At 41.4% G+C, this 20681-nt stretch overlaps 1 protein-coding gene across 1 annotated transcript in view; it reads left to right on the top strand.

Annotated features, from left to right (window-relative positions):
• Positions 1–821: 821 nt before the first annotated feature.
• LOC146252116 (metabotropic glutamate receptor 4-like) overlaps positions 822–20681 on the top strand; it is a 78661-nt gene continuing 58801 nt past the window's right edge. The window contains exon 1 of the mRNA XM_084680205.1: positions 822–1758. Within this exon, the coding sequence (XP_084536331.1) occupies positions 1228–1758 (531 nt within the window). The 5' untranslated portion in view covers positions 822–1227. The remainder of the gene's footprint in view (positions 1759–20681) is intronic.

The following is a 20681-nucleotide window of genomic DNA, read 5'->3' on the forward strand; positions in this document are numbered from 1 at the left end:
ACACAGTGACAAACAAAGGGACTCACAAATAGGTGACACAGTGACAAAGTGACAAAGTGCTAGTTTCAGGTGGTTGACGGGAAAGGAGTCAAAAATTGAGTTTGAGTAAACTATGGTCCAAGTATATGTGTTAATACATCACAGAATGAATACATCACATTATCTTTACCGGTTAATGTGAGTCAGTGCTATTCATTTAAGAGGGATATTTCATAACCCAAGACATTTCGTAACCTTAAAACACTCTAGAGAGTTTCCACATGAAGAGCAGTGTGTGGTTGTGAAGCTGGTTACAGAAGTGTGCTGGGTAGCAGTGAATCAGTTATGCTCTGGGCATATAGGAATAATTCATAATAGTGTTCTGAAAGCAACTGAAGCTCAGTGTGAAATAGAAAATGTATTTCTCCTTAGCAGTATTGGGTTTTGTGATTTATTTCGACTTGAATGTATGGGATAAAATTCAGATGGAAAGAGTGACCCAACCAATGTTGATTTGGCTCTGAATGTATGCATGGAAGCTGGAGAAACATGCCACTGCCTCTCATAAAGAGTATGAATGGCACATTTCCCATTCACTGACTTTAAAAGCTGTGTGTGGGAGTTAACGACAATTGAAATGGAGCCAAGGTAATAGGAACAGTGCAGAGAAACTAATACGGAGCAAACCCCTTCAGAGCTGCACACTGGGACAAATCTGTTGTTGATCAGATTAATAAAACCCCATGTCATCTGAGGGCCTGTTTCTCACTCTAAAACAAAAATTCGCTGTCTCCGCTGTTTTCTGTTTGTCTCATCCTCTCCTTTTTATCTTTCAGGAGTGTTGAGGAGCCAACAGACACCATGCAAGGCTGCTCGGGCTGACTCTGTCTTTTCTGCCTGCTCCAGGGGTTGGAGGGAAGCTCCACACAGTCCTCACGGCTGGAAGGATTATTTCCCACCTTTGTTGTTCCTAATGCCTCCTGAAATGGCTGTCCACAGACCCTTGTCTGCCTCACACAACACTGTTTAGTAGCTGTACACCATCTCCTCTCTCAACAACCACCAAGGAGAACAGATAGACATAGAGGGAAAACTAATTAGTATTACTGAAGTCAGAGCTGAGACAGAAGAGACTTCTGAGGACTTCTGTGCTCTAAAGACCATTGTGGTTAACCTTGAGGACATTTTTTTTTTCTTTTTTTCTTTCAAAGGCATCAACTTACTTGAATGTGAGTTCAGCCTTCCACTATGACTCAAGGAAGTTGTGGGAATTCATGGGCTGGTTCTCACCGAAGAGGGCCCTACTGGCTGCTGTTTCTGGTGTGCTGGATCATGGTGGCCTCAGCTGCCAAGCCCAAAATACCAGGGCACACACACCTCAACTCCATCCGCATAGATGGAGACATTTCTCTGGGTGGTCTGTTCCCAGTGCATGCCAGGGGCAATGATGGCAAGGCCTGTGGGGAGCTAAAGAAGGAGAAAGGCATCCACAGACTGGAGGCCATGCTCTTTGCCTTGGATCGCATCAACAACGACCACGAGCTGCTTCCCAACATCACCCTGGGAGCCCGAATCCTGGACACCTGCTCCAGAGACACCCATGCCCTGGAGCAGTCGCTCACCTTTGTCCAGGCTCTCATTGAGAAGGATGGGACAGACATCAAGTGTCTGAGTGGAGGACCACCCATCATCACCAAGCCTGAGAGGGTGGTGGGAGTTATTGGGGCATCTGCCAGCTCGGTGTCCATCATGGTGGCCAACATCCTGCGCCTCTTCAGGGTAAGAGCTTGCTGGTTGAAGGGCCCTGACTGTGGGGGTGTGGGAGGAACTGAGTAGTGTGACTGAGATCACGCCATTGCCTGAATCATTGATACATCTACATGAAGGAAATAGGCATACATGTTTTAAGTAGGCATTTTCCTACAAAATGTGTTGGAGAATATTGCTACAAACATTGAAATGTCCATTCTGATGAAGTTGAAACATCAATGCATCAAAGCTACATCCTAGATGTGTACTTTAAATTGAGTGTTTTATTGGTCTCAGGTGGATTAGTCACAGTTAATTCACATGTATTTTTCACTGTCCTGAGAACAGAGGCTTGTCATTAGTTCAGAGCTTCTACCACTAATGACATTCATTTGCCAAGAGTCCTTAGCAAGGCTTTTCTCTAATTAATTCCAGGAAGCCATGCATATGAGCACTGGAGCTTGCACAGTAGTCATATCAAAGATAAAATTAGCATCTGTCCTATGCTCATTGAATGCAAACAAAATGTGCACATTTGCAAACAAAACATAAACAGAACCTGACAGAGCTTTCATGATGCCTGTCTGATGCTGTCAGCACACCAACAGGCAGATGGCAGGCACATGGACTGTTAAAACATGTATCTGGATGTGTATTGAATTATTGAAATTAGAGACTGACTGAGAAAATTGATTACCTATTTTTATCTACAAATCATTCCGGCCTTAACTAGTGGACCAGTGATTTCAGATGTTGAAATATGAACACTTAAATTGAATAATTGTATAATATGAAAATGTTGGCAAAATCTTTTATAAAATGCATATTCAGTGACTGCAGGTTTTGTGTCAGAAACCAGATCAATGGTGCTGTATGTATATGTTCTTCTGAGCCAGTTATGACAATACATACTGTAGAGGGCATGTAGAGCATAAGCTGGTGGCTTTAGACTGTATGATCAGGGTTCTTACCTCTCAGGTCACCTCAGTGGCCAAGTAATCTCCTCCTGCACAAAGCGTTGTATTTGCACTGTGTTTGAGCTGAATGAAAGCCTGCCTCATGCCACTGTGAAAGCTATCTACGCACCACGGAAGCCGTGTCCACAGTGTTCTGATAAGTACATGTTTGTGATCAGTTTATATACCTTTTGACTTTCACATGAAGATGCGCCCAGAGCTCAAACATCAACAAGGGCCAAAAGGAATCCCTTAGTTGCTGTAGCAGGTAGTCCTCTGTGCCTGTTGTAAGGGTGTAATTACTCCTGCCTCTGCCCTCCTCAAGCAGCAGGTTGGCGTGGCTGTGCTAGCTCACTTCTCCATCATTAGCCCCACATCAATCTCTCTGTAGAGCTCCTCTTCATTAGTGAAGGTGAAGTTACCACAGGCACTTGTCTCCAACGACTTCAAGAGTCTGACCTGATGTCCTTCTTTATCATCTTAGTTGGTGGAGATAGAACCTGCTCTTGGCATGTGTCATGATGGAGATGTCATCAAAGTATCGGGGTAACCTTCAGAGATTGTCTTTCTGAACCAGTGCTATAGCAAATGTGCAGTCATGTAGTACAGGTGCAGAAAACCTGAGGCATGGGCTGGTCACCTGCTGGTTTTTAGGGAGCTGTCAGATTGAGTTAAAGACCCACAGTCCCATTTTCATTTTCAACACTTTTTGTTTACATCCGGTTACACAGTTCCTTCTGGTAATGACCCATTGTGTTTCAGGCCAGAGTTTGTGGTTAATAGACTGTTCTTTGTACTCCTTTACGTATCCTCCCACAAAGTCTTAGAGCGGCTAAGAGCAAAGTGTTTACTCAGCACTCAAGAGCAAGCAGGATTCCGTCCCTATGGTGCACCATGAATATTTTACCAGAGCATTATGTAATGTCCGCCTGGGGAGGCAGGTTTGAAAGCACCCCCTCTACCCTGCCTCCTAACTGGCCCATGCTCCAGCCCTGTGATGTTCTGATTGGTTCCATCTTTTTACTGCTACATAAGCAGGAGCAAAGTGCGCTAGTGCTTGGGATAATTAGCAGTGGGCTGGTTGTGACACTACACTCTGTGTTTGATTAGTCTTTCATAACAAGCTGGTTGTAATTAGAACTCAGGATTTTGTGTCTTAGATGCATCCCTCCTCTTAGCTCCTCTCACTAGTTTGAGGAGCATTGCTGTATTGTGTGTGGACAGGTATTGTGGAAAAGGTGGGCCACCCACTGTTTACTTGCTGAGATGATGCGTTTTCAGGCTAGAAAAGGGTTGACTTGGCAGCCACAGCGATTCAGGTGCAGTCATCAAGCAACCATAGACAGCCTAAGTGTCTGACTAGGTCTGGTGTCTGTGGAGGAGGAAGGCTGGACTTGTACTGCACAGAGAGAAGGGAGGAGAGCAGAGGAGGAGAGGAGAAGAGATATGAGAATAGACTGCAGTCAGCCACTGTGTGTAGAGGTATAGGGGGAGGGTTAACTAGCTGTCTGTTCTGCTGTCTGTGAAGCAGAGAGACCTCATAGCCTCCTATCTCTTCCCTCATTAGAGACAGAGGCCCTCAGGCACTCTCCCTTGCTTTCCTCTTAGCATCTCAACATGTTGAGAAAGCCAGTGCTTTCAATGCATTATGAGTGGAGCTATCGTTCATACGGAATGCATCAAAACCTGAACAATAAATATGAATATTTTTTGAAATTCTTAAAGGATTGTTTCTGTCATATTTATGAACTAAACAGGGTATTGTATCTTATTTAAATGCATATAGATATTGAAATTGTGTATTAACTACCCTTGGCCTGTTTATCTCCTCTAATCCTATATAAGCTTGAAGGGTTTTACTTCACCAGAGAGCATGATTACTAGTTGCTACACTCTCTGTAGATACAGTACCTCACAGGCTAGTGGCTCTCTTTATCACCCTCAGACAGCCCTCCTCCCAAGGTATGCCTTGTAACCTTCATGGATCCTCAGCTCTGGAGCTCACTTGTAATTGAGGAGAGAGTCCTGGGCAGGAGAATTGATTCTGACTAAGTGGACTCCCATTCTCCACTAAGTGTAATTTGGTGCAGCCATACTACATCAGGTAATTCAAGCCACCCGTTCCCCTGCCCATCCAAGTCCAATAAATCCCAAGTCTCCCCTCGCCCTGTGACTTTAAAAGCAACACAAACAAGGAAAGAAAAGCAAATAAACGCCTCAAAAAGCTTTCGCAACAGAAAATTGTTTTCTTGAGTTCACAGCCCAGTGGTTTTTCTCTGGTTCTATCCCTGCCACTCAAACATACTTTTACAATCGGGTGTACTGAATCCATGCAGCTGTCTTTCTTCCTGTTCAGCGCTGCAGTTACCACCACCACAGCTCTGACCACAGCGGAGCAGCTCCTTTAGTTCAGGATCAGTTCCGACTCAAGTCACTTAGCCAACCCTGGCCCTGGTGGTCAATTCCCAGTACAGAAGCCAGGGAAGAATGCCCAGAAACTGGCCTGTTATTCCTGCTCCTTCTCCCCTGCCTCAAGTGTGAGCAAATCCCTTTGCAGGAGGCTGAACCAGCAGCTGGTAATCACCCGGCTTGGTGTCAGAGGACCATGGTGTGGTGGTCTCCCTCTGTGCTCTGTACGCTGTGTGGAGACTATTTCATGGCATTTAATTAGTGTACCATTGTAGGTCTGGAGAGAGAATGCTACAGAGAATTATGAGAGAAAGCCTTTTTCAAAGGGCACGCTTTGATTAGGTGGGTCTGTCCTTTATTATAGGAGCAAATCTGATTTTATTTGACAACCTGGTTGAGCCCCTAACCACCTGACCTGTTTATCTTCTATACAGAAGTCATATCCCTGAATTCAACAGCAGACTATCTACAACTGTCAAAAACTTGTTTTAACTTTTTACTGATTTCCGTCATTTTCTCAGCATTGTTTTAATAACATATACAACAAGAGTGTGCTAGCTAAAATTAAAGTGCTGAATATTTTTACAGTTACACACTGTATTTCATAACTTGTATGATCTATATTTATTGTAACAAGATTCACATGACAATCATAAAAAAATCCTTAGTCTGACGCCATTTAAGGTCCTGCCTGTTTCTGTCTGGTGGCTGTCAACCGTGTAGTCCCAGTCTTCTAATCTTCGTGAGCTCAGGTGTTTCACTAGTACTCCCCAAATCTTTTCCTGAAAGCTTTTAAACAGTCACATCTCCAAAACAGAATCCAGGGAAAAAAGAGCACGGTGATTCCACAGTTCCCATGAAAAGGCCTTGGGATTAGAGGCTTGCAGCTGTCTCCCCAGCACAATCTCCATGTCATCCAAAGCAGCCTTAGCTGTCCTGCTGTCTGGAGTTGTGTAGTCTAAAAGTTCACACAGATTTCTAGTCTCAGAATGGAGGAATGATGGTGTCACACAGATAAAGCTGACTGCCCTTAAAGGGTGAAATGCATTTGAATGAATCAATAGAAGAATTACATAATTGATGTTGGGAGATAAATCTTAGGGAGTCAGGTGGCTGAGCGGTTAGGGAATTGGGCTAGCAATCAGACAGTTGCCGGTTCGGTTCCTGACCTGTCAAATTATATTGTTTCCTTGGGCAAGGCACTTCATCCTACTTGCCTCGACGGAATGTCCCTGTACTTACTATAAGTCGCTCTGGATAAGAGCGTCTGCTAAATGACTAAATGTAAATCAGATTAAATGAAGATACAAAGTGACATCAGAGTGACAAAATCTTCAAAAATTGGTGATGTAATGCTACTTAATTATGTACAGCTTTTAACTATACGATGAAATGACCCAGAAGTAATCAAGTATTTCAGTACTGGATGTGGATATGCAATGTTAGTTTTGATTACACTATGTGCTGCAGATTTTCTGTCAGCCCTGAGCCAACCTATATCCTCTGCCCACCCTCTGGCATTGACAGAGAGATGGCCTCCTGCAAGTCAAGATGTTTGGACATCTTCCAGGCCACAAGCAAACTAAGCAGCCTCCCTTGATGAGTCACGCATGCATTGCACAAAGGAATTCCCACTATGGGTTTTCCTCTGAGGCAGTCACGATTCTCCATCAGTCCGCATTGATGCAAGAAAATCTAATTTGGTGCCCTCAAAACATTTTCTTCACATGATGGATTTATTTTAATGCAAACTTGAACACAGCTCATACAAATGCAATTATCACAGACAGGTATGTGGTATTGCTGAAGTTTTAGACTTGACCTCATATTGCAGCTAAAAATATTTTTTGGGACAGACACAAATAAAATGTGCACATTTGTACACTTGCACATTACCAGCAGAAAGAGAAGGATCAATTCTCATTTACTGGCTAATTATCTTCTGTATACCTCACTTTCTCTGTAAAACAAAAGAAGGCCATTAGAAATCCTCTCACAGAGCAGAGACCTGAGCCTGGCTCTCACCTCCATCACTGTCTCCCCCTGAAACCTAACAATCATTAAACAATCAAGCTTTGAAGACCCCCTCACATACAAACACACACCTCTTAGATTGAACTCCTTTTTGGTTATTGACCCTGAGGCTTTAGGCTATGGTGACAGCATACTTTGTTTCCTGTTTCACCCTCCCCTTAACTCTTTGGTTGAAAGCTTGTGTTTACAGTAAAGTTACTGGAAAGCTGGACCATAGTGTTATTGATTTCACAAGGTTGAAACGATGACGGTTAAATTGAGATAAATACACCAACATGCTGTTGAAAAACAGACCACATTTTTAAGAATATTGGGAAAGTCTCCAGTGTCACTGTGTCCACACTGTTCCTATCACCAAACAAGAACATCACCCTGTTTAAAATGCTCAGTGTTCAATACTCAAGATTAACACAATTAAATGGGGAACAACAACATCAGTAAAAATGTATTTAAAGCACAATAAACAAACTCAACCAGTAAATCATGAAGATACCCCCACCCACTTGAAAATGTGGAATCCCATTCTTGATTGTGATTTTTAAATGTTTGACCCTGAAGATGACGACCGTTGGCTATTTTCACAGCGAGACAATAATCACCACTGCTCATATCTAGAGTAAAGATGCTAGATCGTACTTGGATGCTTTTGGGTCATGCATGAAATCTCTTTGTTGGGAAAACACGTTTTGTGTTCAGTATTGACACTTCGTTGGTTGTCCTGGAGTGGTTTATTTCATTTAGAAACCACTCTTCCTTGCTTCATAAGACAGAGAAGCATCTGAAAGTCAAGTAATAAAGGGGTATAACATTTTCATGTGGCTACCAATGAAATGCATTGGCAGTCAGATTGGTTATGTACAGGTTGACACACTTCGGGATGGCCAGGAGACCGGTATGGTCTCTGTATATACCTGGTCCCATAATAATGGAATCCACTTCAGGTTAACACCATTCCCTGCGGGGACGACAAAAAGCAGGACTTTTCACCTGTGAGACGATCAATTTTCTTTTTTCTTTTCCTCTGCTTCTGGAGCCCGGAGACTCTTTTATTCTCTGGCCCTCTGCGGGAGTCTTGAAGAGGTCTTCCCAGGTGGAGCAGGCTGGATGTGTCATCCCAGGAGATCTGAGGTCATCTACAAGGACACTGCAGATCCTTAGCTTCAGTGATTTAATATTTCAGGCTGACGTGGGGCCTGGAGGTCTGGTCCCCTCTGGCCAACATTGCTCTTCTCTCCTCTGACCAAAGCCCACCTGTCCTCAGACTCACTCCCACAGACAGTTTCCTTGACATCTGTCCTAAACAGAGACAGTGTTGTAATTGAAATGTAACATGAGGGTCTGTTACATGTAAATCACTGCAACCTGTCCAACTATCTTTTTTTTCCGTCATAATATATGACACCTGAAGTTTCCAGGTGTTGTTTTGGAACACTTCCTCTCTTTAGTTTGACCCAATGTTTACTATCCCATGCAGTTTAATTGAATGATAGTAGGGTATTGACTTAGTGAATGATTATATACAGCATAGCAGGTCAAAAAAAAATTACAACCTCAAATTGTGGATTGGCTATTAATGCAATGCCAAACATTGTGTAGAGAGAAGATCGCAGATGGAGGATATCTCAAAGAGAGATGGATTCAAAATGGATCCAGATTCAAAGTCATACCAAGGCATTATGCAGTGTCTATCCAGAAATAAGAAGCAAGAAATAAAATCTGAACATAAACAAGTTATATGTTTCCACAAAAAAATTGCTACTATGGTCTGCCACCTGTGTTAAATTTCCTCATAAATGTTTTCTGTGAGATTAGTCCTGCTTGATTTGTCTTGTAAGAGGATTTCTACATATACAACTTGATGAAGTATCAAATAACTCTCTCATCTGCATTATCAGCTTTATCTGAATTGCAAGATATGTGATAATAAAAATCTGTTTTAATGTACGTGATTTTTCTAATAAATAGTAAGTACTGTAGATGGAAATGAAAATACATAATACACAAAAAAAACACTTAAGTCTTTGGTGCAGTGCTCTTTCAGAAGAAGGTGGCATTTGAAGAGGCTACTCAAAACAACATCTGAGAGCTAGAATTGTACAATATCTGGTCATGCAAGAGCCTCTTTGATGTGATCCGAAGCAGCATATAATGTTTTTTTTATGTTGCCAAGACAGAGAGCTGTAATCACTGTCTTTGTATTATTCAGTTTGTCTGAACATTTGAAGGTGTAAGTCAAATGACTGACAATAGTGTCTGCTGAGGAGAGAGCAACTAAACTTTCAAGATGGCAAAAGTGATTGTCATAATTCACAATGGACATCTTTTGAAAAGCAGATTAGAGAGCTCTTTACAATGTGATGATGTTGGCACTGAGACATGCTTATTGTGGGTCCTTAACTTCTGGCTTGATTTTAGTTCTCAATCACATCAGAGGACATTGCATTAATGTTTAAGAAAGGTTTAGAGGCAAGCAGAGCCACAACTGATGATCAGTCAGATGTTCTCATTACCCAGAGGTCATCCTATACCCTAGCTCATTGTACATACAGAACATTGTTTAGAATAGTTTATAAATTAATATTTGAATATTTGTAAAAGTAGTTCAGTGTACAGAAAGCTTAAAACAGGATGATTTTTCTTTGTGCCAGTACCGGTCAGGTGATTGAAAATCAACCCTCACTCAGCAATGCTTTTTAATCTCTTGTGGAAAATACATATTTATCAAATAAACTTTGAATTTTTCATGTTGAAGTTATAAAATCTTCCCTCCATTTACTTTTCTTGGGCAAACTCTCATTAATAGACAAGTGTTTTTGTTCTAGGAACAGTAAGTTAGTCCAGAGGCTGTCACACGTTGCCTTACAAATCCCCAATGTCCTTAGCACGTCTTAGATGTTCTTTCGGAGCACAGTGTGTACATTACTAATACGTTTCAAAACCACAGTCTCTCTACTCTCTCAGTTGACTGTTTCCAAGCACAATGTCACACAGAGACAACTTTATATTCGACTTGGTTAGCCCACTATGACTATAGCTGTGCATTCTTTGCAATCAGAGGCATGTTAAGCTATGGCCTTTGTAAATAACCAGACAGGACTAAGACCATGCTTCACCTCCAATAGATGTGAACTCAGAAAAACTGCATCTCTTAACAAGACAGATCTTAACAGCCAATCACTTGTCTCCTATTTGAGAACATTTGTCTGGTGTTCCTCTAAAAACCAATTACAGCTGTGGCGTGCTGGTGTAAGGGGCACGAGCATTGACTCACTGAATACATTACCTGCCTGTGTACTCTTCTCACAGTTAATCAATTACTGAGTCTAAATGGAGGCATAAGATCCTGACACTGACGCCTTCCATGGGGCTGGCAGCCAGAGGCAAACACAGACATGAGTGTGTGCTCCATATCATTGGCTGAGCATACTCACATCCTCCGCACCTTCATTGATTCTCACACTTAAGCCTAAGAAAACAAATATCAGCCCAAAACCTGTTCTACACAGTAGATGTAGTGAAAAATGTAAAACAAGCAAGCAAGTTTGAGGGCAAGGTCAATGCAGACTCCTCAAACGAAGGTCATTGAATGTTTTCAGTTGTAATTTAATAGCCAAACAATAAGATATGAGTGATTGATTTATGTAACTATGTCAATGTTTTTTATTCAATCATTAGCAAAAACACAAGATATTGATGCAAAAACAGTGTCCTAATTTTACTGAGCAATGAAATGCAGTAGCTCTTGTCCCTGTTCATAGGGAGGTTGTAATGTTATAAAAAACATGTCAGTACTCCAACCAAAATGCAGGTAATTTATGTGGTCTTGGATCCAGTAAAAGTAATATTGAATTATTTAGAATTGGCTGTGGACAGTTGTGGCTTGGTTACATGGTCTTAGATGGATTTGCATGTATGTCATCAGTAAGGTAATGTCATAATTTTAGGATTCCCTATGTTAATAGGGAGGTACAAATGTACATAGGAAATAAACCTGAAAGACAAGATTTGACAAGATCTGGAATCTGATAAAGTGTGGTTATCAATTGTTTTGATGTTAAAGACACACACTTTTTTGTTCAATGCTATTAGTTTCATTTTGCTTACAGACAGATTCTGAACTTGAGAGATCTGCACAGGTGAAAAGCCTACTTTGCTTAGACATTGAGAAGTGGGCTGTCTGTGTGCATCAGTCTCAAGAAACATAAGGGAAAGCTAGACAGAAACACAGAGCCAAACTGTCTGCATGGCTTAGAGATGTTAGGTTGCTCAGTGTAATTCTGACTGAGAGACTACGGGTTTTCACAACTCTGTCAACTCGCTCTCAAGTAGAACACATTTCAATGTGCTACAGGCGCTTTTTACTAGCCTACTTTCGCTTTTCTGCAAGTTAAGCTATAAGAATAAAATATTTAACTATTTGCTATTATGGGATTGAGCAGAGTGACTTTGCATTATCTTGATGAGGCCCAGTATAGGTACTGTGGAATTCATAGTTCCTGAGCATAGCAACAGACAACTAAATGATGGTAGTCAGTCTCCTGGAAGTGTTTAAAGGCCACCAAAGGTGGATTTAAATCTTTTAGTGAATATAGTGGACAGCTCAAACTTTTAGGAGACAGTTTATTCTACAATCTTTTGAAAAAATCTAAATAACAAAAGTTGGGCTGTTCTTCCATTTTAGGGAAATATAAGTACTTTTGTCAGATATTGACATCTATGCTTTCTAGATACAAATGTCACTGGCTAAGTGGTCAGAATGAAAACAACCACATCATACTCTGGTTTTCTTCATACAAATGTGACCATCCAATACCAGTGATTCCAAACACATCTGGTTGGGTGCAGCCAAAGAACACAGATCAATAGTGCTGTCAGAAGCTTTTAAAGCAGGGCGGATGAATGGTCTGTTGAGTGGATTGAATTATTTAATGTTGCTTTGCATTTGTCAGTCTCATTTTGCTATGACCATATTGTACTCAATGGGATTCAATAGGATGGTGCTGTGGATAGAACAGACCAGAATGGACAGGCCTCGTTACTGAATGTTTTAACCAAACCTTTAGCTCACAAATTACATAGCAAGTCAGCAAGTCTCCAAAAGATGGTTTGCATTCACTCCCTACATAAATGGTCTTATGAACGTCATCCGCCTTACAGATCCGCCTCTGCCTCAATAAAATGCTTTAGTAAAACCAACAAGCTTGGCAAAATGAGGATAAGAAATGCTTTTCTTTGAATCTCAAATCAAATTAATGCATTGACAAATTGTAGTGTTTAGGGTAAACGCTGGGCTTATAAAACATGATGCACATTAAGTGTAAATTGAAGGTTAAATATGATTATGAGAAACAAAAGGCTGTTTATGGGGCTGTTAGGAAACAGGACAACACGAAGGTAAAATATGAGTTGTGCTCTCATTAGCAAAAAACACCACAAATTGCAACTAAGCAGTCTAATGGCACTTAAATTGTCTGTTGGATTAAGGAGAATGCCTGACAGTAATGAAACAGAACCACCCCGGAGCCGAATGGTTAAGGACACCGAGCCACATCAAGTGATGCCTCCATTACAGTAACCTAGATACTATCAGTGGCAAAATGGGGCTTTCACAATGTTTGAAATATATCAGTGTAAAGGCAAATGTACACATAGGGGGGTCAGGTGGCTGAGCGGTTAGGGAGTCAGGCTATTAATCAGAAGGTTGTTGGTTCAATTCCCGGCCATGCAAAATGATGTTGTGTCCTTGGGCAAGGCACTTCAGCCTACTTGCCTCGAAGAGAATGTCCCTGTACTTACTGACTAAAATGTAAAAATGTAAAATATGCCAATCCTTCCAGAATGATAAATACAAATGCAGGAATTGGGTTCTGAAGCCCTCTGGTTGGTAACGATTTACTGCTGCCACATGCAAACTTGCTTCTTGTGCATATACAGGTCAATTACCCCTGGGTGAAACAATCGTCAGCCATTCAGCAATGAGATGTTATTGAGCATAGAAAATGAAGATAGGCATCCTTAACAAGAGCAAGTATCTCCGTCTTTTCCCTTAGCCATTACCAGACATTAGGCATAGTGTCATACAAACACAAGCTACCACAACATCAACTGCACACCACTCATGATCGCTTCCTCCACTGTGGAAAATCACTGAATTCCCATGAGTCGATACACTGTAGACTGATGTGGAATGGAGCAAATTAATAGGCTTTCTCACCCAATGTGACGCGTTTTTTGCACAACAACATAACCATACATATCAGTGAGCATGCTTTTTTGACCTCAAATCACAAGTGTGAAAATGTGAGAGAAAAAAAACTCTGAAGTGCTCACTTTTTCTAGGGTCAATAAAAAAATCTAAGAACTGTGGCATTGTGTTCCCTAGTTGGATGACTGTGGCTTCATATATGCTGATGCTCAGAAGGCGCACTTTAAGATTCAGTCTGATGGTCTTGATGCATATGAACATTTAAACATTTCATAATGAACTATGTCCAGCATAATACAGTTGATGATAATACATGGCCAGGTACAAATTTCACTCAGTCAGTTTCCATTCATTGCACAGATTAGACAGGAACAATGTGTCCAAATTGTTAACCAATGCTGAGAGGAACTGAATATAATTTGGGTCTTACATTTTGTGTCTTATAGCCTAGAATAACTTTAAAAAGTCCCTACTTGCCATCCTTCATTTTCAGAGAATACTCAGTGGTAGTCATGATCAATTTCCACTTTTTTGACTGTCAGTAATGGCTCCTGACCAATTATAATGTGGGATTATAATTAGCATCTTTATTCAATGGGGAGCTTCTGAAATCTTTGTGCAGTGAATTAACCTTAGATGGATCATCTTAGTGAGAGTGCGAAGGGAAAAATAAACTGACTTTGATAGGAAGAGAAATATATAGATATAGAGCAATTGAGAGAGACAGAACTTGAGAGAGATTGAGCACAATAAAACACAATATAATTTACAAAAAAAATCTGTCTCAAGTCTTTGTTAATGTAGTGAGAGTATAGTTTTAGAACTAGGGTCCTGTACAGCATTTACATTCTTGCTGTAGTTTGTATGCCACTCAAACAAAATGAACACAATTGCATACCAAGAAAAAGGTTGCATATAGCTGAATACTTTCTCCCGACTTCCTCTAACATGGTGAAATAATGGCATGGAAACATTAATGTGGGCAGAGTCTTAAGGCTTTGTTTCTGTTTGTGTTTATCAGGCGCCTACAGATACCCTGCAGTGTAGGCGTCTGGGGTAATGGATTAGAGGGCTGGTGTCAGTGATATCAAGCCTGAGAAATAACTGCATATTCCACTGCTCCCTATGTCCCTGTGCATTTCACACGTGGGTTAGAGTGCAGCTGATACGCCCATTGGCACTGTGGTCGAGTGAGGGGTTGGTGTTGGGCTCAACAAATAAATGAACCTCAGAGTGTAAAAGGAGGCTGAAGTCAGACAGCCTTAGTATGGGGCTGGAGGAATAGCTGGCAAGGTGATGTGAGATGTTCCGAGACCAAGCCAAAATAAAGCAAATTGTGTGGGAGCGCTTCATGTTGGATGTACTGTATTTTAAATTCTGAGGAGGAATAACTTGTTTTATACATTGGTTTATACCTTTATGTTATGTGTTATCTGTGTAAGTATTGTGATGTTAGATTTTTGGGATGGCTGGGAGGTGCTAACTGGCTGGATAGATGCACCCTGGAGATTCATCTATCTGGCCCATGGTTCTGAAAACAGGCCAGCTTCTGAGAATCCATCAGACATCACCAGGCTTCTCATCTCTAGGGATCGTAGACAGTGTAGTGTTTCTTAAATGAAATTGGCCTACTTTACCTGGCCTTCTATTTGCAGCCACTCCACTGTCCATTTCCCATCATTTTTTCCTGCCTTCCTAGGGTACCTCTGGAGAAGTCATGCTTTTAAAGCTGATGCTTGACCTCCTGGATCACATAGAAAAAGGACAAGAAGGACAACTTTTTAGAAGCATTGCCTAAAGAGTGATCTCCACACCCTTGCCTTCTCATGGAGGTCTCTTCTGCTCCCTGTGTCCTTGTTCGATGCCTGTCGGAGATAAAAAGTGGTTCTCCCACCCTTCATAAATATTGACCTGCCTGAATGCAGAGGTGTGGGATGTGGTGAGGAGCTAAGGAATAGCCAGGATTCTCACGCACTGGGAGGCTGTGGCGTGGTCCCTCAGCCCTCCCTGGGTGCGTGTCTGGAGGGGGAAGTTGTCCCCCGTTCCCTAAGTGTATGCCATTATCTGATCATGTGTCAGGGTAAACAGATGTGAAAGCATCCAGGAGAGGAGCTCACAGTTCCTCTAGTCTCTAACTATCCTACATGGTATTCTTTGCCTGCTCTAGAACACAACAAGCCATATGCCTTCCTGCGTCTCCCTTCTCGTGTCACTGGCTGATCGTCACATCATGAGTCATCTGTAGCCATGCTCGTCTTACCATTGTTACATAAACAGTGGTAGCTTGCTGTGTTTGCAGACTAGGACCGCACCAAATACAAAGACCATCGTTACCGGTATATCATATTTTATGTGCAAGTAGGATATAGGCATACCAATACCCTGCACTGGCTTGTAATCTGTCTTTCATTAATTTCCAGTCGATCAGCACATACATGTTGTTGAATAAACAGAGGCGGGTAGCTCTATTTGATAGTAGCACATAAACATTGTTATCTTAACTCCCCCGCACTCATTATTGAGCCACAGAGGGGATTTTTCTCATTTATTCCATGTCTTAAGCTTTAGATAACCCAATCAGCTCCTGCCTGTCAGTAACTGCTGCTTCAGAGGCAGGGAGGTACTTTGTTGTCTCCAGGGTTAGGCAAAGGCTACATGTACAGGAAACGGAGAACACCGTATGTCATTAGACAACGTATGTCAACTATCTGAACCTTTTGAGACATTTCCCTCACTTTTGGTTCAAACCCGGTTGATAAAACTATAGTAGGATATGAACTGATATCCTTCGTATTATATTCCGTCTACGACTAACTGTCAAATAAAGACAAAAATGTTTTAATGAAACTGAATTAAGTTCCAATTATGGTATATTTTAGTGCAGTTACACATTTAATTGGTGCGGTCAGATTCAATTAAACAAATCCTGCAAGTAAGAGTTTCTAAGGTCAAAGCTAAAATAAATATTTCTACAGTGGAAATTCAATATTTTAGAATTTGTAAGCAGCAATATTTAGAAGAGGAATGAATCAGCGTGTCAACTGAAAGGTGGTTTAGGATTATAACACAGTGTGTTTTACTTTGGATAGTGCTTTGTCAATGACATGTTCATCCAATCAAAAGCAAAGGATGCCCTGTTTGCTGAATGAGCTGGTTTTATCCATGGAGGACGTTTTAATGAATTCAAAGCCGTCCTGCGCTTATCAAATAGATTTGCAGTGACTGAAATTCTATGGTATACTCAAGCAAACAACCAGCTAGCAAGCTATCATCAGTTTTTTATTTGAAGTACTTCTTATGTGACAGGCAATGGGATTGTTAGTTGTGGTTATATCTTATCACAGATCTGAAGAAAAAACAATGATATGGTCCTGCACAGTGTCCTGTTTATCAGGAATAAGTCAAGTCTCAAATAACCAAACAGATGACTAAACATGACAGTTTCTAAATGCCAATTGAAGCAATAGCTTTGCTACTTTGTCTTTGCTGGCAAAAGACAAAAAAACAACATGACAACATGGGTGTCTGGAAGAAGACTTATTCTGAATGATTTCAATTAAGCACCGCACAATATCATTAAGTGCAGCAACCATCCTCCTTTCTGCTTTATTTTCACTTCAGGGTTTGCAGCCACAGGAAGATGTGATTCTGTGTATCACCAGACCTATAAACAGCACCATGACCCAGAGCCCTGATGTAACGGGACACATTGGGAATTTAAATCAGCATGGTAATCAGACAGCAATAGACTTCCACAACTTCAAAATAGGCTTGCAAAGTAAAATAATGATAATAATAATGTTTTCACACTTTTTTGCTGGATATACCTGTGTGACTAGTTAAAATATTTTATAGTAATGTTTTCTCTTGTTATAGGCGTAGAGGAAAAATTGTGAATTGAGAATCAGAGACGCAGAGAGAAAGTGTATGAAAGTGACAAGAAGTTCTCAATTACTCAAGAGCAGGTTGTGACAAATGTGAATAGACCGGAACTCGGACTCGGATTGATGGTTTGAAAAGACATTCAGGAGACAGGCACACATTTGTGATCTAGTTGCATACTTACAGTGAAGAATGGAAGACAGATGGAAAGTACAATTGGATGGATGACTTGCTTTCTGCTAATCCTAATACCTGTCAAGACTGCAGTCTCTAAGCAGATGGACAAGAGGAGAGAAGATGTATGGAGGCTGGTGCATATCAGGGCATCCAACATGACCAGTGGGAACAGGGTGCTGATCCAAAGACCTCAATGGGAGCCAAGTACCTGCTCAGAGCTCCTACACCAGAGAGCCTCTCCCACCAGGTGGATTAAGTTCAGTGCAGGACATATCTGGGATAGTAGCCAACTTCCACAAGCTCTGAGACACTGAACCTGTTATGTGGATAGCTCAAAGAGACCGGCGTGTTGGAATACAAATTTCCCCTCGAGCATACATCTCAACATTGTTCATACACCTGGGGCAAATAAAGATGTGTTTTTAAAGGCGGAGTAAATGCCACAGGTGTGGATATACTGATAATGACCACAATGAAATTCAAATGGGTTTCATCAGTCTGAGTTATATAACTCTGTGTTGGTAAATGACTGATATTCAGTGCTGTTGCTCAAAACATTCCTGTAAAAGCTGTTAAAGACAACTTCTAGGGGCCTTCCAGCTAAGTGAAAAGCCCTATGTCTATGTCATCTATTATACTCACAATGTCAGAATCTTAAATAGAATCACTGTCAGCAGATAAGTTATGAAAATCTATGTGCAAAGGTTGCACAAGGTTCCATTATCGGAACACAGTAATTACTTCCTCCTACACTGATAATCAGCACATTTCCATAAGCTAATGTTTTCTTTAGCATCTCTGATGAGAGTGTGGCAATGTTTAACAAATGTAAACAGCACTGAGTTATGATTCTGAATAAATGCGCAGTCATGCATTCCTGGGAAAGGATTAATATTCTCACTTCTTCAGCAGAAATGTCAGCAGAGCTAAGGTTTGTCTCTTTCTCTTGCCTGCATTGGACAAGAGAAAGAACATTTACCAGCATGGATGGTAAATCTCCCCCACAAAATCAATTAATCAGATAACACAGTAGAGTTTACCAACACCACGCAAGACATCACTCATTATCATATTGCGATTTATGGCCATCATGTGCAATACACATCAAGTCAAATATGACACTATGTCGTGTTTGTCTGTAGAGAACAAAAATAAAAATGTAATCTATAAAAATTCACCATTATCATGTCCAAACATATTGACCCCCTGCAACAAAATATTAGAAACCAACAGTTTCTTGCCAAGGGTATTTCTGAGATCCAGCGTGTCATGTTGGATGTTATGGGATTGCAATCTCCATCCACTTCATACTATTTCAACTGAAATACAGGTAAACAGGATTACTTCACCCATCTCTACAATACCCATTGCATGATGAGGACTACTGACATCTCCTAAGAGATGTACGTACATTCGCAAACGTAGCGTTATTAGCGCCATGGCCAACCCGCAGATTGCGCACGCTGTGATACTTCTGTTTACGTCGTATTTACGAAACCTGCAGGTCATCGGGTAAACAGCGCCTTTCTCCGCCCACTACACCGTACATTGCGAGCATTTAAACGCGCAATGTTCCTCCTTTTCTCTTTCTATCATGGATCAGCCACCCAAGTCAAAACAGCAATGACTGTTTGATATGATCCCGATGCCAATATTTGTAATGTAGCAAGGAGTTTAACAAATTCTGGAATGGAATGTGAATGAGTTTCAATGTAATCTTTGATTTCTTCCAGTAACTGTAATATTGCATGGTTGCTTAATCTGTAACACATAATGATTTCCTGTTCTCAACTCAAAAAGTGTGATCGTTGTCTTCATCATCTCTTCATCTTGCTCGTGTTACGGCTGCCATTTCACCAGGAGGCATATGCGCATCCTGGTTTACGGCTGCTTTTAAAAGGCGGATACATTTCATTGCAAAACGGGAGCACGCTTTCACAGGCGGTTTCTGTACATACCGCGGAATACATAATTAGGCGTACTTTACGCATCTCCTCCCATCTCTTTACTCCCACCTTCCCCTTGACCCTCCCGTGAATGCATATGCATGACTCGGAAAAGCGCAATTTGCCATTTTCAATTCCCGCGACAGGCAGTCTGCGCTTTACCCTCAGTGCGGCATGTTTGTACATACCTCGCCATGCTTTTACGCGCAAATTGCGAAACAAATACGCCTGAATTTGGCGCAAAAGCGTTAGTGCATGAGGCCCACTGACTTTAGTGGGACTACTAAGAAGTACTTAAAACAACTTCACACATTTTCCATTCTGCTAGATAGGCTATCTTGTTAGGGTTTTACATCAGTTGTCCATTTTCCATATCCGATCCTTTACAACTCAAGGTTCTGTCATTAAGAGAGGCACATTGATATTTAAAAAAGGTATACACTTCTGCCCCCCCCTTGGGAGGTGACGGATCCTATCTAATATTCTGCTGCAATAGCATTTAAGATAAATGGAAAAATATTTTTCGAGTAAACGTTTTGAGCTAGTCACAAGGGTATTACTGAGGTTCAGATAACTGTAACTGCTACTCAGGCAATGCTTTGGTTCAGCATGCTGACAGAATTTCAAGCGCTTTAAGAGCTGAGGACTAAACCATCATCCAGCAAGAGCAGTATCTTGCTGTCCTGCTATCCAGAATGTTCACTGGTCCTCTTGCTCACACTAGTTTGACTTGGAGGTGTCATTAGATTAGTTACGCTGTGTCCATGTGGCTGTGGCTGTAGATATGCCCTGAAGCTCAGTTTGACACTGCGCTGTTTCCTGTAGATCAGTGGTCCAGCCTTGGCAGCCTTGGGTGGACTGTGAGTTATCGCTCCCACATGGAGCCACTGAAAGGGTTCTGCTGCGGAGATGGCTGACTTGCTGGGCCAGGGCTCTCTGGTGTTCTCAGCAGGGTGCAGAGACAGCTGCAGGATCTTGGATTCCCCTTAGGGCAAGACCCTGGCCCTCCTGCTATCCTGACCATTAAACTACAGCATCTCCCCCCCTCTTCCAAATACAATCTCCCTCTCCCTTGCTCATATTTGAAACATATTTACCCCTCCCTACTTGTGTTCTCCTTCTCTGCGTTTATTGAATCAAATCAAGTTTTGATTTGATTCAATAAACCATCAGAACCATTCCCAAGGGCCTTTCTGCTTGCCATAGCAGAAGTTTACTGATTAAATGAGTATACATATATTCCAATAAAATGTGTGTACTGTAATTATAACTCGTCGTCCCTGCTTGCTATATCAAATGACATTTCTATGAGGGTGCGCCTTCCTAATCCTAAGTATATAACGA

The sequence above is a fragment of the Hypomesus nipponensis genome, chromosome 18 (genome assembly GCF_054491055.1).
Source record: "Hypomesus nipponensis isolate SF chromosome 18, ASM5449105v1, whole genome shotgun sequence".
Lineage (NCBI taxonomy): Eukaryota > Metazoa > Chordata > Actinopteri > Osmeriformes > Osmeridae > Hypomesus > Hypomesus nipponensis.